This window comes from Monodelphis domestica, chromosome 2 (genome assembly GCF_027887165.1).
Source record: "Monodelphis domestica isolate mMonDom1 chromosome 2, mMonDom1.pri, whole genome shotgun sequence".
Classification (NCBI taxonomy): Eukaryota; Metazoa; Chordata; class Mammalia; order Didelphimorphia; family Didelphidae; genus Monodelphis; species Monodelphis domestica.
The window spans coordinates 411,016,100-411,042,869 of NC_077228.1; the positions used below are offsets into that span (position 1 = coordinate 411,016,100).

General features: G+C 36.6%; 1 protein-coding gene across 3 annotated transcripts in view; it reads left to right on the forward strand.

Moving 5' to 3' along the window:
* Positions 1–624: 624 nt before the first annotated feature.
* The window catches only part of PDE7B (phosphodiesterase 7B), a 461,779-nt gene continuing 435,633 nt past the window's right edge, over positions 625–26,770 (forward strand). For 2 of the 3 annotated variants that reach the window (XM_007484607.3, XM_007484606.3), the window contains exon 1: positions 625–788. Coding sequence is in view for 1 of the 3 variants with exons in the window: in XM_007484605.3 (XP_007484667.1) it covers positions 7,219–7,239 (21 nt within the window). In the remaining 2 variants the exon portion in view is untranslated. Of the gene's footprint in view, positions 789–6,422; positions 7,240–26,770 lie in introns of those variants that run through there. The other variant, XM_007484605.3, reaches the window with a different exon arrangement.

Below are 26,770 nucleotides of genomic sequence, written 5' to 3' on the forward strand. Positions count from 1 at the left end.
CTTATACTTCTTGTTTTAATATCACTAGCAATATTCTCACCCGATACACTAGGTGACCCAGACAACTTTACACCAGCCAACCCATTAAACACTCCTCCACATATTAAATCAGAATGATATTTCCTATTTGCCTATGCAATCTTACGATCAATTCCAAACAAATTAGGAGGAGTATTAGCTCTCTTAGCATCTATCTTAATCCTACTAATCATCCCACTGCTCCACACATCAAAACAATGAAGCCTAATGTTCCGACCAATTTCACAGATTATGTTCTGATTACTAGTAGCCAACCTTTTAACCCTTACATGAATTGGAGGACAACCAGTAGAACAACCTTTTATTATTATTGGTCAACTAGCCTCAATCCTATATTTTTCACTCATTATTATCTTTATGCCATTAGCAGGTATATATGAAGATCATTTACTTGAACCAAAATTTCCATAGAACAAAGTCCAAGTAATTTAACAAAAATACTGGCCTTGTAAGCCAGCAATGAAGGAAAATACCTTCCTTAGAACCATCCTGATCTGGGAGTGGATGGAACAATATGAGGTCATAGAGATAGTAGAGATAGTAGTGGTTGAAGGTAACAATGGAATATCTTGGAGTTCTAGAGAAAAGCTAAAAAATTCAGGAACATAAATTGGAGGAAATGAAAAAGCAATAGCAAAATGATAGAAGACTCTGCATTGGAGTTCCAAGACCAAATGTCCCGAATCTAACAAAGTAATACCTGGAGCAAGTGGGAGCTGAGTTATGCAGCATGGCCTTAATATAGAAAGGTAAGGCAACCTGAACTTTTATTGGAATCTTCTCATTTGGTTGTAGAGACCTAGACACAAACCAGATTCTAATATATCCAGGAGAAATTCTAAGGGTAAACAAAATCAGCCAGAAAGTGAAATTTAAGAAAGATGATTCCAAGATTGAACCCATTCTTCAGCTGTTCTGGGCCCTGGGTTACACAAATTGCTGATGTGGACTTCTGGGCGCAGAGTCAAGAGGGCGGAATAAACCACACATATGTAGTAAACATGACCCATTGGTCATTCTTTGTTTAATCAATCAACAAACATTTATTAAGTACTTACCATGTACCAAGCATTGTGCAAAGCAGTGGAGACATGCACAAAAAAATATTTAAAAAGTAACTGCCCTCAAGATGCTTACACATTAATGGAGGGAAAAGTTTGTATACAAATCAGCTACCTTAGATGTTTAACTTGTATTTTATGTTTTTCCCCAGAAAAATATTTGGTTAGAAATACCAAATCCCCAGCACATGGGAATAAGCTATGAGAATTTGTTTACTTTTGGGGGAATGGAGTTAAAATGTAACTATATTATAATATTATTCTTATTTTACATTAATTATTTTATAATATATTATAAATTATATTATGTTATATTGTATACTTAAATGTTATTTATATATACATTATATATATGAAATATTGAAAGAAAAAAGGCATTTTTCCTTGTCTTTTCATATTTTATTGATTCATCTCACAAACATTTCTTAAGTGTCTACTATGTGAAAATCAATGTCCTAAGACCTGAAGATAGAGACAAAAGTTAAAAATAGTCCCAGTATTCAAGAATCTTAAATCCAACAGAGTTATACAGTGTACAATCAGATAAGTAAATACAAAATACAAAATAATATGGTGAAAAAAGAGTAGAAATAATACTTCCTATGGGAACTGATCTAAGAAGGTATTCCACACAATTTAGTGTCCATGGGGAAAAAAGGAGCACTTGCTATAGAAATAGTTAAAGAGCTCTTGAATTTTTTATCCACTTTTGACCTTTCTCCGAAGTTTATCCTTAATATATTTGGGATTTTCCTTAGTTCATTTGTCATAATTTCTAGAAATTTGAGCTTATCAGTCTTTTACAACATGATGATTTCAGTTTTAGATTACCCCTAACATATTTAGTTAACTAATTTTATGTCTGTTTGTCAAAGTAAGATGAAATGCTTGCAAAGTGATAAAGTTTCTAAGTTCTTTTGGCCTCCTCAATGTGGCAACTGATTTATAGCAGAGAAACGCTAAGTTTATTAAAATCTCTGCCCTTTTATGCATTTTCCATGTTAGATGTCAATTGTTTATTCATATACAACAGATTGTAGTTGTCTAAAATTTAAATCACATTTTCTTCTAGTTTTTCTTTTCATTCATATTAATTCTGGCATTTACTTAAACACATCTGACTTGTACATAGTCAAGAGTGGTCTGAATATGCATGACTGATTCAGAAATAAATCATTGTTAAATATATAGTCATGTCTAAAAATTAAAAAATACATAGCCATTTTCATTTTTGTCAAATTATTTATTGTTCAACTTGTCAACATGCTTAGTCCTAACTCTCTCCTTCAGGATGGAATTCATTATATATATATAGACACAAGGCCTCTCAAAAGACTGAGGGGGGGAGAGAAAAAGAGAGAGAAAGAGAGAGAGAGAGAGAGAGAGAGAGAGAGAGAGAGAGAGAGAGAGAGAGAGAGAGAGAGAGAGAAAGAGAGAGAGAGAGAGAGAATAATAGTGCTACTGCATCACCTAGCAGTCTTGCTTCAGCATTTATGTCTTGGAACCTTTTTGGTTTTTAGAAATCCAAACCATATTGTAATGGAGGGTTGACTACCAATTAAACAATGTCAGATGTCCATGTGGCATGACTTGAAACATTCCAGAAGGTGCACCAAATATTTTTATCCATTTAACAAATTATCTCAAGTTTTAACTGTGGAAGTTTAAGTCTTATGTGACAAGAAATCATGTGTCTGAGAGTTCTCTATTCAAATGAATTTGACCCTAAAAGAGGCAACATTTATTCATTCTATTAACCATAAAATGATAAAGCTAGTTACGAGGCAATTTAGTCCAAATCCTTCATTTTACAGACAAGGAAAATAAGGACTGGAAAAAAATGATTTGCTCAAATTCAGAAGGGTAATAAGCATCAGAAGCAGCCTTTGAGGGGGCATCTGGGTAGCTCAGTGAATCGAGAACCAGGTCTTAGGTTCAAATCAGGCCTCAGCCACTTCCTAGCTGTGTGACCCTGGGCAAGTCACTTGACCCCCATTGCCTAACCCTTACCACTCTTCTATCTTGGAGCCAATACAGAGTATTGACTCCAAGACGGAAGGTAAGGGTTTAAAAAAAAAAAGAAGAAGTAGGCTTTGAATAAGATCTTCTGACACCAATCATTACTCTCCAAAGGTATTCTGAAACCTCATTTGTTGGGGAAGTGACTACTGAGTTCTTGAGCATATGTTTTGGTAGGTGTTCCAAAGTAGGTAAGGCTCAGAGCACAGACCTGGTTGACTATCTGATGTCTAAAAAGCCAGATTAGATACAAATAGTAGGTTAGCTTCTATGAAATTAATCCATAAAACAAAGAGAAATCCAAAGTGATCCTAAGTCCTGTGTATCTTTCTTCCATTTCTTTAATAATGACAGAAAAAAAGATGGAAAGGGGGGAAGAAGATTCTAAGGATCATAAATTTTAGCTTTGTAAACACTGATTTATCAACATACTCTAAATGTGAGTTCCACATCCAATAAAAAATGTTAATATTATTCTCAAGGAACCAAGTCACAATTACATTAGCATTACTATTGTAATGAAACTAGAAGACATGATATAGTTGCAGCTAAATGGAGAGATAGCACACAGTCTTTTCCTATAGAAGCAAAAAAAAAAAAGGAAGAGGAATAGGAGGAGAACAAGAACAAGAAGAACAAGAACAAGAAAGAAGTCAGAGTATCACCAAAAATTGAAATAACCCATTATCAGTGTAAGAATGATTTCAGAATTAGTTGAGTATATGCAGACTAGTGCGAGCACACACCAAAATCAATAGCAAATTAGAACAAATGGAATAAAGATAAGAAGCAAACATTGTTAAATTACCAAAATCCAATACAATTTATTCAAACAAGCAGTTGCTATCAAAAATGGGAGTTGAATAAAACCAGACATTGGTACAAACTACAGCCAATTTAATTGATATAAAGTAATGGTTACAGTGAGGTCAAAAGAATTTAGTCAGGAAACACACAATTTCCTTGCATTCCAAGCTGAAAGAAAGACATGAAAGCCAAAGGCAAAGAAAGTTTAGAACACAAAATTATTTTCAAAAATTATAGAAGGCAATGCTGGAAGATTATGAGGAACACCAGCTCACAAAACCGTATAAAGGAGTAGAAGAGAAAATGAATCTGCTAAAAGTTTAGGATGAATCTGTACTAAGTCAGATCATGCCAAGAACATTTTTAGATGGAACTGGAAGGACACAAAGAGATATGAATAGAATAGATTTGCTAGTGTTTCCATAGTTTTCTGTGGGGAAGTTGAAATATGTCTTGTGATGAAACCAGGAATAAAAGATAGAATAGACCAAATTCATACAGAACATCTGTGAACAATTTGGAATATCTATTGTCTTATAATTTAACAAGTTACAGTAAATAAGGAATATTATTTTCCCCTTCATTTCTAGTCCATTATTTAAGAAAAGGACAATTGAATCAGAAAGGGAAGAAATGTTTTAAGATCTGCAGCTTCCAAAATACATATGTTATTAAGGCGTAACTGAAGGGAAGAAGGAGGCCTGAAGAGAGCATTATGCATCTCTTGTAGAGGACTGTCATGTAACAGATAAAACGCAAATAGGATAATTGGGAAAATTGCTAATATGTCCCAAATATCAAAAGTTGCCTAGCTGGCATAATGCTAGCATTGTAGAATAAAGGGGTATGGCATAAAGAATCAAAGTTAGGTTTTTCTAATAGTAATCTGTTGAGGGAATGGGGAAAAGAGCATGATATCAAATACCTTGAGAAGGAATATTCAATATTCTTATGCAGCTGGTGGTGTAGAGTATATCTCTGATGAGGGGAGGGGTAGTTTCTTATACAAGCCTCTTTCATGTTCTTTTTATATATTGAAATGCTTCCGTTTTCTATCATTATTAAGATCACAATTGAAAATGAAATTGAAAAAATACAGAATGTCTCTAGCTCCCCCACCCCCCAATTCATTTCCAAAGTGAAAGTCAAAGATGAGGAAGTGACAGCAGGGGGATGAGACAAATGACTCTCAGGAAGGGCTGTCCAGGGGCACAAGGCATGTTCATCCCAAGACATGAGTGAAAGGAAAGATAGAAAAAACACAAGGGCCAGACACTAAAAAATTTTAGTTTCATATTTTCACTCCAGGTAATGTGAACCCTTATCTCATTTGCAGAATTTGTAGATGTTTTGGAAAGAATCTCAAAGGCCATCTAGCCCAATCTTCTCATTTTACAATTGATGAAACTGATCCCAAGGAAAGGGAATGACTTTCCTGTGGTCATCCAGGTTATACATAGCAGCCACAGATTTTAATGCAGAGACTCTGACTGCAAACTCAACACTCTTTTCATTGCACCATGCTGACTTCATGGAAAGAAAGGCTAATTGTATACATGTTGTATACATGTGTGTGTTTGGTTGGGCCTGTAATTCAATTAGGGGAAGGAACTCTCAGTGAAGAATACTCCTGACATTAATGCACATCTCCAACTATCCTACACCTTAATTGTCTTCACAGTTACCTGAGTTCACAAAGAGGTCCAGTAACTTGCTCAAGGTCACAAAGTCAATAGAATCAGACATAAGACTTGAACCCCAGGCTTTCTGATGGAGGCTCTTTCTCTGCCCACCAGAAAACTTCTCTTAAGGAATCTCTTTTGTTTAGGGGAGAGAGCAATGGTAGATGAAGTTGTTCATGAAATGAGCGACATTAGTGAGTGGTTATATAGGCTATATAGCATCTAATAACTATAGGTCAGGATACAGTTCTGTTTAGAGTTTTCTCATTGTTACTTTGTCCTCCCATCTTAGTGTATATCTAAAAGATAATTGAAAAATACGTATATGCATATATATCTGTATCTACAGATATTTATCTATCGACATATATTTCTATTTCTGCTTATCTCTATATCTGAATTTTTCTGTTTCTGGATATATATATATACACATATATAAACACACACATATATACATATATATATTTCTGTTTCTGCCTAAATATTCTACCTGTCCATATTTTTGTCTATGTATATGTATGTGCATTTGTATAATTATGTCTCTATATTTCTACATATATGTATCTATAGTTCTGTTTCTGCCTGCTTTTAGATTTTTCTGTCTGCATATGCATATATGTTTATATATCTCACTAAATCTTTATCTATCTAGATATGTCAATATATATTTGCCTAGTAATCTGTCTGTTACTCTCTGTGTACCGTAAGTGTGTATATGTGAATATCCAGATCTTTAACTATATTTATTAATGAATATTTCTATTTCTACTTAGTATTTGCCTGTCTATACCTGTCTGTATTTTTCTATCTCCATGTATGCAAGCGTGGTTTCAACCTGAACTTGTCAAAGGCTTCCCGGACTCCTTGGTGTGTGGGGGATACTGTCTAATCACTGTCCCAAATTCTTCCCATAGTACAGTACTTTAAAATTAATAGCACATGTCTAGGAAAAACTAAACCCTTGACGTCACTTCTGAAATGAGGAAACATAAACAGTAAAGGCTACACTCCAGTAAAAAGCTACCAGGGTTGAAGCGGATTGGGTCTCTGATTTTCCTTGCCTGTGGCGACTGACAGCAGCAACTCCCAGACTAGCAGGGCCTTCTGGAGAATCGAAGCGGACCAGGCAGCAGCCCGGCAGCAGTCGGGCAGCAGCCCTGCAGCCCTGCAGCCCTGCAGCCTGGCAGCCCAGTGGCGGCGGCGGCGGCGGCGGCAGCAGCAACAGCAGCAGCAGCAGCAGCAGCCGCAATAGCAGCAGCTAGACTGCACCAAGGCTCACCCTCCCAGCCCAGGACTCACTTGCCTGGGAGAAAAGTGGACTGTGAGAGAGAGAGTGAGAGAAAGAGAGGAGAGAGGGAGAAGCCCCGCTCCCTGCTCCTCCTCGCCCCCTCCCCTGCTCCTTCCCATCTCGTGCGTGTGCGCGCGGGCTTTTGGTTGGCTTGTTGGTTTCTTTTCTCTTTTTCCCTCTTCTTCTTCTTCTTTTTAACCTTAATTCCATTCCTAATCCTGGATGAAGTTGCTGGATCCTGCAGCACAAGTCTTCATGAACAAGCAGCACCGCTCAGAGATTTCACGGCATTCAAAGGTCACAGAACTGCCACTATGGTTAAATGTCTTGTTTAATGGTTGAGGTATGTACAGCCACTGCAGGCGGCATTCTTGATGCGTGTTTGTTTGTTTTTGAAAGAGTCACAGAACTGGGGCTGGAGTGGGGCGGGGGGGGGGGGGGTTTGCGAGGGGGAGATGCGTTTTTATTTTAAGTGATTACACACACAAACGCGCACACACACACATTTTCTGCCTGTGGTTGTTACTAGAGCAACAAGCTTTTGAATACCCCACCACCACCGCGCCCCCCTTGCAAACTGACTGGAACATTTTCACTTGTTCCTGAATTAACCATTTCAGGGTGATTCTTGACTAAGTGAGAGGGGGTCAAGGAAGATATTGGGAACATCCCCAAGCGTCCGCTGGGCGGAAAACCGGTGACTCCTCTCCTCCTGGAAGGTTCTTATGCTACCATTGGTCCTATTTTTGAGAGGCAACAGAAACCCAGGAGTTGAGTTGTTTGCTTGTGTGCGTGCGTGTGCGTGTGTGTGTGTATGTGTGTGTGTGTGTGTGTGTGTGTGTGTATTTGGGGTGAGAGGGGGACTCACAACAGGAGAAAATGGAGAAGCAAAGAGTGCTTTCCCCTTACTGTTTGGGGGTTTTCATTACAGCCATCAGCTTAAAGTTATTTTTAATGGGAAGAAAGGGTAAGGGGCTCTCAGAAAACAAGCCAACCTTCAGAAAGTGTGTCAGAATAATTAATCCTTGCGTCAGATTTCACTTCATCACCTTGTTGCATTTTCAAGATGTTTTGGATGAATAAGTCAAAAGTCAAGAACTAACCTTTTGCATACATGCCAAATGGTTTATTTATTTAAAAAAAAAAGACATAGAAAAAGCAGCTTCCTTTTTCAAACCACAAATTTGCAAATAGTCTTTTCCTGCAATAGTTGGAGACAGAGTAGGAAATTGAATTAGGGACTGAAATGATTGAGCCGGATGGCTTTTTAATGACATATAGATTCAATCCATCATGTGGTCTGGCCTGAATGACTATTGCAGTGTTACAGTAAACATCACTGTATAGGACAGAGAGTGCATACATACAAGTATAATAAACAAAGTAAGTACTGCAGGAATCCAGGATGATTGTTAACTCTGGGCTAAAATCATTGGTTTAGGTGGCATAGTATTAATATGTGTTGAGGGAGACACTGTTGCTAGGGACTTTGCTTAAAAAAATAAATCCTATCCTAATAATAAATCCTCCTAGTGAAATTCAAGTAATGCATAGTAAATATGTGTCAGTTAAGTGATAATAATCTGAAGGGGGTGATCCTCTCCACCCCACACCCAGTTATGCAATAATAAATAAGGCAAAAACTATCTGAATATGTTACTGTGCTTACAAAATAGCACTTGTTTTATTTAGTTAGTTAGTTTCCATTCTGAACTTCATAGAACAGAAGCCTTTAAAAATCAGGTCACATAAGCAGCAGTACCAGGCAGAGTACAGCTCACTCAGGGAATTGCAAAGGGTTAAAAAAATTAAGTGCACTAGACACCAATGTACCAAGTTAAGGACTGCAAAAATATTAGCTCTGAAATGCAGAGGATGTGCTGTGAATGGACAATTGCTATTCTGCAGTGCCTAGTGGGAAAACAAGGACTTTGTGTGTTGCAAACGCATAACTACAGCTCCTCCATTTCCTTTGCTCTATCTTTCACTACTGTTTAGTGAAACAAAGAAGCCTGTCAGTAATATGTCTTCACTGGCATCTTCTCTGATAAATTCAAGCATCTTTTTGGGTCAAGTGGCAGCCTACAGTTAGGTCTTATTAGCTGCTGCCTCTTAACCTTTACGTTCCTTTATCAGGGTTTTTCTTTTACTTTGGGAAATTGGGAACTGTCTGATTTCAGAGTATACTTATACTCAGTTCAACCACGGGAGGCAAAAATCAGTGATGAATTATTGGCGATACCTTAACCGTGTCCACACACACAAATTTCATGTACCTGGGGGCAAGGGAGAAAAATAATCCAAGATGAGAAAAGCTTAGACATTAAACTTTGCCTGTGTGTGCTGAAGGGAGATAATTATACAAAACATCTTTTTACTATCATCACTTGGCCATGGGAGCACTCAGTGACTACTTGTTTAATTGGTTCCATGCTAATTAGCAATAATTTATGGATTGAAAATAGTGATATATATTTGCTTCGTCAGGAATTTTCAAATAGCTTGTTTTATTGGTTTATTTTAGTAGCAAGAGCAGCCTTGAATCACCTCTAATTTTGCATACCTAAATTACTTTCCATATATGATATATACAATTGTAGTACAATGACCATGTTCTAGCATTTCATTCAGAAGCAGATCTGCCCTAAAAATGTTAAAAGTAAATTGACCAAGTTTGCTTTCAGTGGGAACTTTCCATTTGGTAAAACCTCCCTGACTGCTAATTAATCTGCCAAAGTCTGAATTAGGTGTGAGCCAGGTTCAAGTCAAAGCAAAGACTACTTGTCATGGGGCATAGGGCTGGAAGGAAACTAGGCAGAGGAGGCAGTCCATTCAGGACTTTGCTTGAACCATAATTATCTGAGAAGTGATTATTAAAATTAAATATTAGTGGGATATTTGGAATGCCCCACATGCAACTGCCTATAGGTAGGTTAGATAATAAATCTCATGCCTCTGATCTCAATGATGTGCCTTAGAGTACAGAAATTCATGACCAAAGAATCTATCATTTTATCAGTATAGATTTTTTTCTTATGTTCCAACAATATTTCTACTGGTACACATAGCTAGTTATATTTTCCTTCAAGCACATTGCATGGAGATATGTAACTGAAGAGAAATAAATAAAAATGATGGGGAATTTGTTAATCACTCAATATCTCCTTTTGCATATCTTCCCATCATGAACTATCTCTTCCTCTAAATTAAGTAGTTATTCTGCAACAGTATAAGAGAGCATAGCAATTATCTTCCATGGCTGTTCTATCTAGACTCCTTTTTGAAATAAAACTCCATCTTTCTATTTTAGCAATGATACAGAGTTTCTGTTCCAAGACAGAAGAGTGGTAAGAGCTTGGCAATAGGAGTTAAGTGAACTGTTTAGGGTAGCACAGCTAGGAAATAGCTCCCTATCTAGTCTCTTTATTAAATTCATTTTTTAGGTAGGAAGGTAGATCTATTTGAGAGGCAACTTTGAATAGGAATATTACCTCTGAAAGTGCTTGGAACTTAGGACTGAGAGGGAAGAGGGGGAAAAAGAGGAAGAGTGAAATTATACTCTATAACTGAGGTACTTAACATCCTTTCCATAGTTTAAAATATGCATATTTATTTGTAATTTATGTGTATATAGATATGCATATATGTATAATTTTTCTACTTAGGAAGAAATTGGTTTATGGCTATTAGTAATCTAAGATGTTAATGTCTTTCAAAGTAGTACAATTTGAATATTTTATATAGGAAAGTCTTATTAAAGGAAGTAAAGCTTTTCATCTAGACTATTTCAAATACAGTCATATTAATGGTAACTTGAATAATTAGTGAATTGTTTCATTCCTTTGCAATCATCTCAGCAGGCTTATAACTCTTTAAGAATTGGCTAAATCAGGAATCCAGGATTCAGAGAGGGTTAAAAAAAGTCCAAGTCCCCAAAGTCATTTGCATTCATGGTAAGATGGTATATAAAACTTTTTTGGACATAAATAATATGGCAGCATAGTTCAGTTGAAAGAACACTGAACCTAGTCTATAATGGAACTACCTGATCTTTGATCCCAATTCTCTGCCATTAAATAGCCAGGTGACTATAAACAAGAAACTTGACCTCTCCAGGGCTCAATTTTCTCAGCTAAAATATGGAGAAAATGATAGAATGCAATAAAAGGTATGCAAAATCAAAATTTAGAGAAGACCTTCAAGTCTTAGCTTAGTTGCTTACTAGCTGTGTAAATTTCAGCAAATATGTTTTCTCTCTGGGTCTGTTTCTTCTTCTGGAAAACAAAGTGGATATGAACAATATGATTTCTGAGATTCTTAGGCTATTGATGTAGGCATTTGCAAAATTGCTTCCTTTGATTATTTGTGAATGCTGACTATTTTATTAACTCGTTCATAAACATTTCTATTGATTCTTCCATCTCTCCTATGCTTTGTTCCCATTACTTCCAACCCAATATTGCTATTTTTTATAGGAGATATAGGTTTTCATCATTTTTCTTCCAAGTTTCTGCTTAGAAATATGGCTCTTGAAGATTCTGACCCACACAAATGCCCCTCTCATGGGAAAATCATCTGCCCTCCAACAAATGAAAGTAGAAAGGTAGCTTGTGGTGTTCTGAGCCAATCCCCATTGCTAGAGTGTTAATATTTATATTGACCTCCAAGTTGGTTATTCAGGACAATGGATTTGTGGTATTTATCACTACAAATGGAGTATTAAGGGACCAATTTATTTTTCTCCTGTTTTGACATATAAACGTAAACAAGTTCCATAAGGTTTCTTGACCTCTGTGTGTACCAGATAACAAAGAATCATGGAAAATTATTAAAAATACACTTGATAATTTTTATGGCCTTAGGAGAAAATTGTTACATAGATCTAGTAAATTCAACTATTGAGTTCTTGTATCACTGGCAGAAAAATTTATCATAAATAACATTAGTGAGCATCACAATCATGTTTTTTCACTATAATCCTATAAGAATTGCATCATAATAGCTCATATTTGTATAACTCTTTAAAGTTTAGGGAGCATTTTCTTCACAGTGACTGTGTATTGTGATAGAGGAATGATCCAGAGACTTTGAAGGACAGGGTATTGAAGTCTGGAATCATCTATTCTTTCTCCATTATACTCAAACCAACCCTGCCCTTCAAAGTCTCTGGATCATTCCTCTATCACAGTATTATGAAGGGAAGTGAGTCATTTCAGAATTGAGTAAATTGATGATCAGAGTGGTCAAGTATCTTACTTATGTACTCATAGCTTAAAAATTCAAGGTTTTAATACAAGTCTTTTAGGACCCCAGGTTTGTGTCTGTTCCATTATATCAAAATGTCCCTTCTAATTAAATGCCATGTATGCTTTACGTAGAGTCATGCATCAGGCCAAATGGGCTTATATAAGAGAATAAACATCCATTAATTTGTTGTGGAAGATATCTGTATATACATACACATGTAGAATGTGCATATAAATGTATATATGTTTTACATTTAAAAAGTGGGAACAGAATTGATCTATTTGTATTCATTAATACACTTTTTTGCTTTCTTCAGAACTTTAAAAACAATGTTTTATCGATAATCTTTTTTTGGCATATTTATCATTACTCACTAAAGTAGTAGAAGTCTCCCTTTTTAAAATAAATATATAAAGTACAGCAAACTAAATCAACCCCCTGGCCATTTCTGGGAATCTATATCTCATTCTACATTTCTTTGCCCATTATTTTTAACACCATTCTTCCTGCACAGTTCTTCATTTAAAATATATTCTAACTCCCTCCATATACCTCTTCATAGCTTCCTAGAAAGCCTGTAACTTTAATTATCCAGAGACTATAATAATATATGACTTGTAACATCAATGGAAGAATATTAATATGATAAAGGTATGTTTCAAGAAGAATCTTGGGGTCATTATAAGCTCTATGAAATTTCCAAAGGGAATCCAACCTACTGTCCTCCTCCTAGTCAGTTTTTGGCATGCCCATCTTTATTTATATATCCACAGATATATGCTGATATATACATGTATATTATTTTTATACATGCTGATAGGAAAGCACAAAGCTATTTCATTTATTTATGCATTCTTCCAATGATCTGTAATTATTAAATAATCAATTATTGTAGCACATTATTCCAGCTCCTACGAAAATTGCAAAAAACATGTTAGGCAGTCTTTATCCTCAAGAAACTTACAATATAACAGGGATAAGATTTTGTGTTTCAAAAATACTGTGAATTTTGCATCAGTTTAAGTATGCACAAAACCATAACTATGAATTTCTTAGAGGAAATTTTTTGTGGTGGTAAAGATAAGAGGTGGGGAAGCCTTTGTCTAAGACCCCATGGAGGGGCATCCCTTCCCTTTGGAAAAGTTGAGATCTCAAAGAGTCTGACCTAACCCTCAAATCATAGTCAGATGTCCTTAATCCACATGTCTAGGTAAGAAGAGAGTATTAGATTCATGATACATTATTGCAATGGAAATCATGGGAAGCAAGAACCCAGAAAAAATGAAGGAACTAACTACAAGATTCAAGAATGATAGTCCAATGGAAATCTTCCCAAAGGACACCCACTACCACCATCCATTTCAGTACTTTGGCACTATGTCTAATTGCCCCCATCTTTGTTACAGCTCAGAGTAAGCAATACAATGATTTAACAATGCAAAAGTTTATTTAAAATATGTATCCAGGGGCAGCAGGGTAGCTCAGTAGATTGAGAGTCAGGCCTAGAGACGGGAGGTCCTAGGTTCAAATCTGGCCTCAGACACTTCCCATCTGTGTAACCCTGGGCAAGTCACTTGACCCCCATTGCCTAGCCCTTACCACTCTTCTGCCTTGGAGCCAAGACACAGTATTGACTCCAAGACAGAAGGTAAGGGTTTAAAAAATATAAAATAAAATATGTATCCATATGAAATATGTAAATATTTGTAAGAATAATTCTAAAGGAATTCATGGGATAGTCCCTTAAAGGGCTTTCAAGCCTGCACAATGTTAACATTGTTTTATTTTAAATGTAATTTCATTTCATATGTTATATGAAGTACAGGTATCCCTTCCACATCATAACTTTCACCATTGCAGTTTTGATATATCTCTGGTTGACATAAAAAATTAAATGAGAATTTTGAGGGAGTTTTGCAGAAGTCGTAAACAATACATGAAGGACAACAGATATCAGAAAACATTTAGAAACCCAACAATACATAAAATACATGTAAGGTACTGTATAATATCAACATATTTTATCTTTTAATGTCATAAATACACACTATTTATTTTTTTAAGTTAATGTAAGTAAAAAGCTAAAATTTTCAAAAAGAACATGAAAGCCAAAATGTGACACACAAAGTTTAGAAATATAGAAATATATTTAAAAGTTTAGTAGTTCATAAATTCATCTAAGGTACTGTAAAAAACCCATAAAAGAGAAAAAGAAAAAATTCAAACTTTTCTGGTTTAAAAGGAGTTCCAAAAAATTTTACAAGGATTTGCCAGATCACAAAGGCACCCTTCAACCTGTAATGTGAAAGGGATATCTGTTTGAAGTTTATCAGTCATAGAAAGATAAATTCATTACTAACTTCATTCTTCTCTTGCTATTCTTAGAATGCACTGATATATAATGAATACTTATTTATTATCATTTCTATTTCCAGCATAATAGACATGGTGATAGCATGGGTCTAGGTATAGTAGGCTTCTTAAGTGGCTATTTCTCAATTTACTCTTTTGTGCTTTGGAGGTTTTATTCTTGAGAACTGGAGGACAGAGGGCAAAGTGGGGTGTTGGTCAGTCCTTTGTCTAGTTTTAGTTTCACTGTTGCTCTTGAAGTAAAAAGTTTTGTTTGCCTCAACCTGTGATTTCATGAATATGTGGATATCACAGGTAAAGGAGCCTTCAATTCAGATTGATAACTCTTCTATAATTTTGTATTAAGGAGTGGGCATGGAAGTTAGTGTGTTCTTTCATAGCAACAGGCAAAAATTAGTCACAATGTGATGTTAACAAGTTTCTTCATTATCTAAATTACTTTACACTTTTATTAGTTTCAACACAGATTTAATGCCTTAGAATAAAAACAAAGGCATGATATTTTATAAACGTTTATTTTCATGACACTTGACATGCATTTTAAACAAACAATTTAATTAAATAAATATTTATTTTCTTCTGTGTGCAAGGCATTGTTTTTGGCCACCGAGATGAAATGACACAATATTGGGCGACAAGGAGATCAGCCTAGTAGAAGGATGAAGCTTAGAAACAAATAATGGACAATATAAACAAGAAAAGTAGTATTGCATAAAAGAAAAAGAATAAAAGGCATGAGAAATTAAAGGAGAGAGACAGAGGCAACATTGTGGAGGACCCAACATATAAGCTGAATCCTGAAAGAGAATGATTAGAAGGTATTCCAGGTGTACAAAGTGAAAAGTCAGTCCCTAGAAAGACCAAGATGAGAATGGGAAACATAGTCGGATTCTGATCTAATTTATGCAAAAGGGCACCCTTGGTATAAAAGTAGACATGTAGTTTAGAGCCAGAATGAGGGCTTTGAATGCCAGCCTAAGGAATTACCATTTCATTCAGTAGGCAGTAGGGGAGCCTTTTTCTTGTTTTATCTTCCCTTATGCTTTAAGTAAGTTTCTCCTATCTTGCACTATACTTAGCATTTTATTTTTGAACAGGGGACTGTTGGGATTAGACCTGTGCAATAGGAAAATTACTTTGCTGAAAGTGTAAATCATGATGTAGTATAGAAAAATTTTTAATTGCTTCATAGAAGAGTATAGAAAGTTGTCTCCCTTTTTGATTGTTGGGTTCCTATTTCCTCCTTTTATTTTAACTTTATTTGGCTGTGGAATGACATCATTCATTTTAATGTTGCTTTCTAAAGCAACTCTCCCTACTGTGGTATGAGGTGACTTTCCTCCTCATTCAACCTAATCTTTCACCTGTGCTCTTACTTCTTCTCCAGGACTTTGCTCCCTACATCTTTGGTAATCCTTTTACAGTCTCATCCACTCCTATAGATTTGTTCATTATAGAGATGATTTTTTCCTCTATTTCTTTTGTCTTCTTCCTTCCTACTAGCTCTTTTCCTTATGCCTGCAAGCATTCTTTGATCTCCCTTATCTCAAAGCAAAATTCTTCTCTTGCCCCTGTAACCTCCTAAAATTAATATTCTATCTTCCCTTTGCCGCTACACATCAAAAAAGAATAATTTATTTTAACCACCTATACTTCCTTACCACCTCACCCCCTTACCATCTAGCTTCTCTCCATCACTCTACCAAAGCTTTTCTTTCCAAGATCATAAAAAACTATTCATTACAAAATCCAATTACTTCTATTTCTCTGCCTTCATTCTTTAGTATCTTTGATCAGAATTTGATACTTTTGACCAACTTCCAACTTCTTCCTAATAATCTGTCCTCCACCCTCATTCTTCTCCTGACTGTCTCCTGTACTGATGATGTTCAATTTCCTTCTGTTTCCAATTACTCCTCTCTATGCGTGGGTATACTGAAAAGCTCTGCCTTCCACCCTCTACTCTCCTCTTTATATACTCTTTATCTTGACAAACTCATATGCTTCATTGACTTCATTTTTTATTTCTTCTATTCAAATTAGTCCAAATTTACTATTTAGGCACTAGTATTTCTTTGAATTCCATTTTCTTATTTCAAACTATTGGACACATTCCACTTGGGCTTCTTTGCTTTAACTAAAAATGTACAAAATCAAATTCATCATATTCTATAACCATACATCAAGATAGTAATATAAAAGGTACTGGTTGTAGAAATCAGAAGGTCGAGATTTACATCCTGACTCTGATAGTTAATATTGTATTGCCTTGAGCTTATTGGTTAATCTCTCAATATCTCAGTTCCCTCATAAGCAAAATGAGTGGGTTATTTAACATGATCTATGAATTCCTCTCTAAATCTAAATCTGTATTCTCTCCACATAACTCTGCTTTTTAAAGGCCCTACTGTAATCCCATTCACTAAAGCTGACACACTTGGAGTCAGTGTATAGTAGGTATCTTGATAAACTTTTATTTTATTGTTAAATTATAAGAATGACTTCCTCTAAGTATAGTGAGATATAACTACAAAGAAACATCAATTGACTGGCACATTCCTTTTTTTCTGATCTACCCTTTACTTTTCTCCTCATCTCTTTGAATCCCTCATATTTTCTCCTTCAATGTATATTCTTGTATTTAGTGTGTTTCAGAGCCATCTTTTGAATATTTAGGAATTTTAGGTCTTCTTCCTTTTTATATTATTATTTCTAGGAGAGAAGGAATAGATTTTAAAGTAAGAGAAAAAAGGATATATCTAATTATATCTAGATGTATGTTTAGATTAAAGGTTTATAAACCTTTTCATGTAATAAAATCCAATTTTTTTTACATTCATACATATATTTAAGTTACTTTTTAACCCCCTAGGTTTATTCAAATATACTATATTGTTTAACCAATTTGAAGATCCTAAGTGATGATCAAGTGCTTTTGTCCCAAAAGTGAGAGAAGATTCAGAAAACCATTATACCTAAACACCGATGAAATATTAAAAAAAAGCTAAAATCAGGGCCTGTTTTTTTTAAAAGAGAAAAAAAAGGAAAGAAAGACAAGGAAAGACAATGGAAGTCAACAGAAAGAGAAAGAGAGGAGGTAATGGGAGAGGAGAGGAGAGGAGAGGAGAGGAGAGGAGAAAGATTAAAGGCACAAAAATCTAGAAGAAAGTGAAAGGAAGGAGATAGGAACTAGGGAAAGATAGGAGAAAGAAAAAGAAGAAAGGAAAGAGGGGTGGGGAATAGGTGTTATAATTTTCTTTCAGAATTGGGACCCAAAAAGAGTAAATTATATAAATACTAGGTAAAAATTGATTAGGGACTTATGAAGCAGATTCTAATCTGAACTAGACAAGGGAAGATTCAGTGGGTGAGAAGAAAGATAGCAGTGTATTAATGCAATGAATTGAATAGGGAAGTAGTATGGGACAAATGAATAGGGAAGTAGTATGGGACAAATACAAATTCAAGAGAGATGGTAGAGTTGAAGAAAAGGGAGTCACAAACAAGCTCAGGGATATAGAGGATAAAGAAAAGAGAGGATTAAGATCAGAGTGTCTGAAATAAGGATAATTAGTGTTGACTTCTTTCTACATCCCACACCCCCAGCTGCAACTCCAACTTTATTTTCTTTTTAAAGAGGACAATAGGAGCAAAGAGATGATATACTGTAATTGCATATTAAGTAGGGGAGAACAACTAGCAGTCATATTCAGGAAAGTGAATGGGATGAACAGGCCCATCAAAAAAAAAAAAGAATGAATTAATAGAATGGTTCAAAAATGAAAATTTATGTTTCCAAGGAAAAAAACTTGAACATTGAAACAGAGTTAAAATAATAGTTCGGGAAGAATGTATTATATTTCAGATTAGTAGTTTTTTAAAATGCAGAGTTGGCAATCATGAACTTAAAAGACAAGGCAAGAGTAAAAAATAATTGTTTAAGAAGGCTAAGCAGGGAAACTAAAAGTTTGCTTAAAGTCACTATAGATAATAAAATAGTAACACTATTGATAAAGGCAGTGTTTCATAATCTATAGAATCCCTGTGAGTCAGGATGATCTGGTTCATGTTCTAGTTAGGTCATAGACTGACTGGTTCTATGATCCTGACAAAGTCACTTAACTTCTAGTTCCCCTAACAACATTCAACACTACAAATTAAAGAACAGCTGTACTTATATATTGGTATAGGGTGTTTCCTCAGTAGGAGTTTCCTCAACAAGTTAAATAATATGTTTACAACCCCCCAAAATCATTATTGAATATATATGCACTATGTGGCATCATATCAAAGTATTAAAGCAAAAGCTAAAACAGCAGGAACAAGATCTAACAAAATCATCAAGGACTGACACAATTCAGACCCACACAAATCTAACAGGAAAAGAAATAAATTGAGAAATTATTAGAAAATTTAAATGTGACTGAAGTTTGGTAATTATTGAATAAGAATCAAAAATAAAATACATATTTTAAGCATTGAAGTTTTAGCCCTTTAAGATAATGAACATGCAAAGTCATAAAGAGCTCATGAAAAGATGCAGAAAGATAAAAAGAGTAACCAGTTTTATAGGCCACAATGCAAAAACAGTGACAATCAATAATGGAAATATGAAGAAAGTTGTTAACCTTAAAGAGAGATTTAGTAATGTACCCTTAAAGAATGAATGAGTCAAAGATCAAATAACAGAAACAAATTTTTTTGTACAAAATATATAACAATGAGACAATGTGTAAAAATTTGTGATGTGACCAAAGCAGTTACTAGAAAACTGATATCAGTAAACATATATCAATAAAAGATAAAAGAAAGAAATCAATCAATTGAGCATACTTGTAAAAAAATAGAAAACCAGCAAATTAACAATTCTCAATTTAACAAAAATATATATTCTGAAAAATAATGAGATGATAAAAATGAAAAGCAACTATTAATGTAGTAAATGAAACTAAAAATCTGTTCTTTTTTAAAAAGAAGGGACACTTAATTTGATTGAACAAAAGAGATAAAAAATTAAAAAATAAAAAATGAAAAGGGATATTCATAACAAATTGAAGGAGATAAAAATGAAACTATCAAACATAAACACATGCTAAGAGAACTGATTAAGCAATTAGCAAAAGATTTTATATTCAAAATACAATAAAAGAAGAGAATATAGATCGATGTTGAGAATGAAAACTGAACCAATTGTAATGTGCATTCCCAAAGAAAAATAAAAATCCATGCTAGAAATAACCATACAGTACAAACAAATTTCATCCAAAATTCAAAGAATACTTAGCCCAAATATAAACTTAACTGTTTTGTTAAAATAAAACATACCTTGGCAATATCCTTCTAAAAATATAAAAATAATCTTATTTCTGACAGGCAAACCAGAGAGATAAAGGGAAGAACTAAAAATAAAAGTCACTCTCACTAATGAATATTAACACAGGAAGGTTGAATGAATTATTAGCAAAAAGATAGAGATTTTTAAATTCTTTATGATTATCAGCTTGGATTTAATATTGTAATGAAGAATTAACTCTAAACTTCAATTTAACAAAAATAAAAAAATCACATTATTTTTCAATGGATAAAATCAAAGTAAAAAATTCATTAATGGTTTTTAAAAGTCAATAAATATATATGAGTTAACTTATCTCTCAATATGATATATATTATCTATCTATCTATCTATCTATCTAAAATCATAGAATAAGAATTACCAGTAGTGGAAAAACAATAAAAAGTTTTTCAAAATATTCCTCAGGAATATCAAAGTCTATCAAAATTTTTCTGACTGCACAATTCAAATATATATCTGTTCTCCTCAAATCCCTTGTTTCCTTGTCCTGCTTTACCCAACCCCAGTCTCAGATTGCTCCCACCATCCAGGTCCCTCAGTTCTACTCATATGCTGAATAGACTTGTAGAAAATTGTGGTCAATATGACCAGCCTCTACAGATTTATGCTGACTAATCTCAACTACATCCTCACTTGCTCAAGTTAATTAACCCTCCTCCTCCCTAATTGATTCCCTGTTTTTATTCACCACAACAACTGTTCCAAACCTTTTCTTCTTTCCTCAAACTTTCTGTGCCATTCTTCCCTACATTCTCTCAGCTAAAGACCTCAGCCCCTACTTCACCAAAAATATTGAAGCCTTTGAATAATAGCTCTCTCTTCCCTTTTATTCTCATTTCAAATGCCTTTAATACTATCCTCTCCGATCTCTTTACATTCCAATCTCTAATGATAAGGTAACACTTATACTTGCCAAGGTGAGTCTCTATATATAATCCCATATGTCCCTGGATTCTTCAGAACATTGCTTCCCCCCAACAAAACATAAACCCTCTCACTAATCAGTCTTCCTTTAACCAGAGAAGGCACCACCCTTTCCCCATTCATCAAATTTGGGTATTCTCCTCAGTTACTCATTCTTGCCCATCCCACATATCCAGTCATTTGTTTAGTCCAACACATTCATTTTCTACAATATTTCTTGCAGATATGTTCCAGGTTCTACTCACAAACCATTACCCTAATTCAAGCCTTCAATTCTTCTTGCTTAGACTATTGCAATATCTTTCTAATTGGACTCCCTGCCTCAGGTTTCTCCCTGTTCCAATCTGTCTTCCACACAAGTGCCAAAGTGATTTTCCTAAACCCTAGATTTGATTATGTTAGTCTCCCTATCCAATAACTGCAACTATTATCCCTAGGACAAAAAATGAAGAGGGGAATCAATCATCAGGATTGGGAGAGTAAGCAAGTAGGAGAAAGGTACACATCAACCACAAGATCTGTGGTATGAGAAGAGTAGTTCTTGTAGATGAAACCATTCTGATCTAAGCAAGGGATCTATATACATTTTGAGGCCTGCCTGTATAAACCAATATTGGTAGCATCATGGAAACAGCCTTGCACTTTTGAGTTAGGAGACCCAGATTCTAATTTTGGCTCTGCCACTAATTAGCTGTGTGACTTCACAGAATTCCATTAACTTTTCTGTTTTAGTTTCTGTCAGTGTGAAATAGGGATGATCTTACTAGCTTTATCAAGGATAATTTGATAAATTTAAGACTAAAATGGGAGAACAGATGTAGAAATGCTTTGCAAGGATAAAGATACTATAAGAATGTAGCATTCTCTTTTCTTTTTGTCTAGACCTAATATTTCATCAGTGCTGAGAACTCCTCATAAGAAAACTTCCCAAGAATATCAACAACTTCTCTTCTGAAATTTATATTTTTGGAGAGTTATCTGAGCCACTGAAGGGTTGTATAACTTATCCTTGACCATAATATATATCAGAAGCACAAATTAGATTTAGTCTTCTTGACTCTATTTACCAGCCAGGATAATATTCCAATATATTACTGTTCAGGACAAAATTCCAGGCAAATGACTTCAGTGTGTAGGGAACTCAGCAATAATAAAAAATGATGCTCTGGGCATGTCTAAAGGGGATAGTAGGGGAAGGTAGAGCACAAAGAGAGAGATAGGGTAGGGCCAAAGACTGCAAAAGGTAGCAGTATCAAATGGAAGAATCCAGTGGAAACTGCTTTAGATTTAGAGTCAGAGTCACTAGGCTCAAATTCCATCTGATACTTATTACAACTGACCTTGGCAAATGAAAACTTCTCAGAGCTTCAGTTTGCTCATTTATAAAATGAGATGTTTGGGCCAGATGATCTTCTTTATTATCCCTTACAGCTCTCAATCTATTATTGTCTGGGCAAACAGGGAGAGACATATTATCCTCTCCCAGCTCATGGTCAGGGAACAGAAAGGGTTTTATATCTTCCATTTGCTCTAAGAAATGTGAAAATTTTCTTTAGAAGAAAAGAGACTCTAAAATGTCACCATAACTTGCCTTATTTGTGTCTCAATACATTTTTAGCAACTTCTTATTTTGTGTGTGTAAATAATAGTATGCTTTTGATAAGGATGAATGGTAAGATTTGATAAATATTGGAAAGTAAAAAGAAAGAAAAATTTTGTGTCACTAAATAAAATAACTGGTTACTTCCTCCCATAATTTTTACCAATAGTCTTCTTACTAATTATTTTGCTTAGGCTTTGGTGGGTAGGGATTACAAATATGTCATATTAACATTGCAAGCATAACTTTAGAGATTTGGGTTCCAATTTAGACTGTGAAGAAAAACAGGCAAAATTTTATTATATTTATTATTAATATAAAAATAATTATCCTCTGGTATTTACATATTGCATACAAATTGCATGCATTCCTTTTTAATGGAACAGGAACATTTCAGGCTTCTAAAATGGTTTCAACTCTCATTCTGAATGGTTTCCTGGTTTATAGGTTAGCTACATCTAAATTATGGAGGAATTCATAGAGAGATAATATTTCAGAGTAAAACCTGTACTTCATGAGTCCATTCTTAGTAACAAATTCTCACAAGGAGAATAAATTATAAATTTGTACCACTGAGTCACAACAGACCTCTCTGATTAGTTCATAACCAATAAGTCCTATGTCAACAAAGTCTGGGAGGGAATTTTAGTAGAATGTTTACTGAATAACTTCATACCAAATAATCCTACTTTTCTGTTGAAAAGTTCTATTGAGCTTTTCTGTTATCTACTTGACAAGCTAATAAAAATATATTGAGTATGCATGCTGGATTAGGAATGATTCATCATGGAACTACATTAGGAATAACACATTAACCAACTGTAGGTTAAGAAAATATATATTAATAGATTTTGGATATATGCTATTTGGTCCCAGGCATAAGTATTTATTTGAGTGTAGTTGTAAATTAATGAGAATATTTGATTGGTCATTAAGTAGTAGTAGTAGTGGTAGTCTCTCAGTGATCGAGAATGACTATTGTCTTTGTGCAGTTTCATCTACGGTGTACCCTCATGTGGCTTTGGAGTCCAAAGGCTGAGGTGCAGAGTGTGTGGCACATGGGGCCTGGGGCGCCAGTTGTTACAGGAGGTGCGGGTGTGGCCTGGTGTCGGCGTTTACACGCAGCGGCAAGACATTGACGTCACTCATCTTCAAAGGTGGTGGCAGCATGGTTAATGTGGGTTCGCCAGCTGCTTCTGTCAGAGGCAGCGAGTTCTAGTTGCTTTGGTGTGATGCCAGCCCACCTCAAGTTGGACTTTAGCTGATCCTTGAATCTTTTCTTTGGTCGGCCTTGTTTCCTGAGTCCAGCTGACAGTTCACCATAGAATACCTGTCTTGGTATTCTCTGTGGGTTCATGCGGATGACGTTTCCAGACCATCGTAGCTGGGTTTCGATGATGGTGGAGTTGGCTCTGTCGAGGACTTCCTGGTTGGTGATTCGGTCCTGCCATCGGATCCTCATGATTGACCGGAGGGAGCGTTGGTGGAATTGCTCCAGCTATTTCATGTGCTTCCGGTACAGTGTCCATGTCTCACAACCATACAGGAGCGAGCTGAGGACCACTGCATTATACACTTTGAGCTTCGTCACAGTGCTTACACCTCTGTGCTGGAGGACTTTGCAGCACAGCCGCCCGAGTGCCTGGCTGGCCTTTTGGATCCTGGCATTGATCTCGTGGTCTAGGGACCCGTCGTTGGCGATGGTGCTGCCCAGGTACTTGAAAGTGTTGACATTAGAAAGCTGCGTGCTGTCGATTGTAGTGCACGGCTGGTTCGTTGGCCTCCCTGGTGCGGGTTGGAACAGCACCTCTGTTTTGCTGAGGCTGATAGTCAGGCCGAACAGTTTTGTTGAGGTGGAGAACCTGTCCACAATGGTTTGGAGATGATTTTCCTGGTGGGCCATGAGAGCACAGTCATCTGCAAAGAGAGCTTCCAGGATGAGTCTCTCTGTTGTCTTCGTTTTTGCAGTCAGGCAGCGAAGGTCAAACAGGGAGCCATCCAGTCGGTATTTGATGTAGATGCCCAGGTCTAGATCGGTCACAGCATGTCGTAATACATGGGTGAAGTATAGGTTGAATAGTACCGGAGTGAGGACACAGCCTTGTTTCACGCCATTGGAGATGTTGAAGAGATCAGAAGTCTCTCCACCAGATACGACTTCCCCTGTCATGTGGACATGAAAGAGCTGGATCAGTTTGACGAATTGTGCTGGGCAACTGAGCTTGCTGAGGATCACCCACAATGCGTCCCTGTTCACTGTGTCGAAAGCCTTTGTCAGGTCTATGAAGGAAATGTAGAGACTCAGGTTCTGCTTAAGGCATTTTTCCTGCATTTGCCTCACTGTGAAGACCATGTCGATGATGCTGCGATCTGGTTGGAAGCCACATTGTGATTCAGGCAGGTTCTGCTCTGAAACAGATGACAGGAGTCTGTTGAGTATAACAGGGGCGAGGATCTTTCAGGCAGTGGAGAGTAGTGAGATGGCTCTGTAGTTGTCACAGGCTGCTCGTGAGCCTTTGTTCTTGTATAGGGCTATGATGGAGGCATCTCTGAGTTCTGGGGGCATGTCTTCCTCTTCCCATATGCTGGTCAGCACTATGTGGAATGCCTGGAGCACCTTTCCATTTAAGGCCTTGTACACCTCGGTTGGGATCCCATCTTTACCGGGTGCCTTGCCTGCACTCATTTGTTTAATGGCTTTTTGGACTTCCTCTATTGAAGGAGGGACGTCAAGTTGTTCAATGGTGCGGTTGTGGGGGATCTGGTCAAGGGCTCTTTGGTCGACTGAAGAGGGTCGGTTGAGAAGCTGACTGAAATGTTCTTTCCACTTGTTGCTGATGCCTTTTTTATCTTTTATGAGGGTGTCACCGTCAGAGGATAGCAAGGGAGTGGGCTGGATTTCTTCTGCCTTTTTTTCCCACCATCTGTCTTGCATCTTCCTGATCTCACACTGTGCCATGGATTGGAAAGACTTTAATCTGTCCATTTTAGGAGCAGAGTTTGACTTATTTTGCCACTCCATAAAGGCTTTGTTCTTTTTGATCAATAGGTCTTCAATAGCAGTGTTGTTCTCGTCAAACCAGTCCTGGTGGTTGCGTTGTTTGGGGCCTAGGACTGCCTTTGATGTTTCCTTCACTGTGTCTCTGAACTGGTTCCATTTCTCGGTTGAGCTTCCAGTGAGTGTTCCCTTGGCAGACAGCTTGTTGTCCAGGCAGGACTGGAATGTTCGCAAATAAGATGGATCTCTAAGACAACTCAAGTTGTAAAATGCCCGAACTGTCTGGGCGTGTTTTGGATGGTGAGGCGCAATGCGCATTTGAAGAGTCGCTCTAACCAATCAGTGGTCTGTCCAGCATTCAGCTCCTCTCATGGCTCTAGTGATCTTTACATCCTGGATGTCTCGCTGGCATACAATGATGTAGTCAATGAGATGTCACTGTTTTGATCTTGGGTGCATCCACGTTGTTTTATATTTATTCGCCATTCTGAACACAGTGTTCGTGATGGTGAGTTCAAACTCTGAGCATTTGCTGAGTAGCAGTAGGCCGTTGTTGTTCATTTTGCCCACACCTTTGTTTGCCAAGCACTCCTTTCCATCTTTCATGGTCCTGGCCAATGCTGGCGTTGAAGTCTCCCAGTAGTATCAGCTTGTCATTTGTGGGCAATGAGTGCAGGATGGCACTCAGGTCAGAGTAGAACTGCTCGATGGTCTCCTCTGTGCTGGTCAGTGTTGGGGCATATGCGCTGATGATTGTGGCATACCGGTCTTTGCTGAGAGGTAAACGGATCTTCATGAGCCTCTCGCTGATGCCCACAGGCAAGTCTGGCAGCTGTTTGATCAAACTGGTCTTGATGGCCAGGCCAACACCATGGATTCTGTCTTCATTTGAGGCTCTACCTTTCCAGAAGAAGGTGTATCCAGTGGTGGGTTTGCTGAGTGATCCCTCTTCTGGTAAGCGTGTTTCACTTAGGGTTGCAATTTCGATGTTATATCGTGCCAGTTCTTCACTGATTAGAGCTGTTCTTCTCTCAGGTCTTGGGGTGTTCTCTCTATCAAGTAATGTCCTGATGTTCCATGCTCCTAGTAGGAGTTTCTTTGTATTTTTTCTTTGATTTTGACCTCTTAAAGGGATGACCTGCCAGCCACGATGTGCTGACCGGGTGTTTGTAGGGCAGGCAATGTTTGGGACACCTTTTCTAGTCCCCTTCCTTGATTAGGGTGAGCAGTGCTGTCCTAGAGAGGGCTGCTCAGTCGCCCAGGATGCTGCCGAACGTCCCTGCTGCCCACAGGGCTGAGCGACCACTGGTCTGTGGGCCACCTACGTGCAGGATCGCGACTACAACTGCCAGTGGTCACCTCCACCTGTTGCGTCATCACTC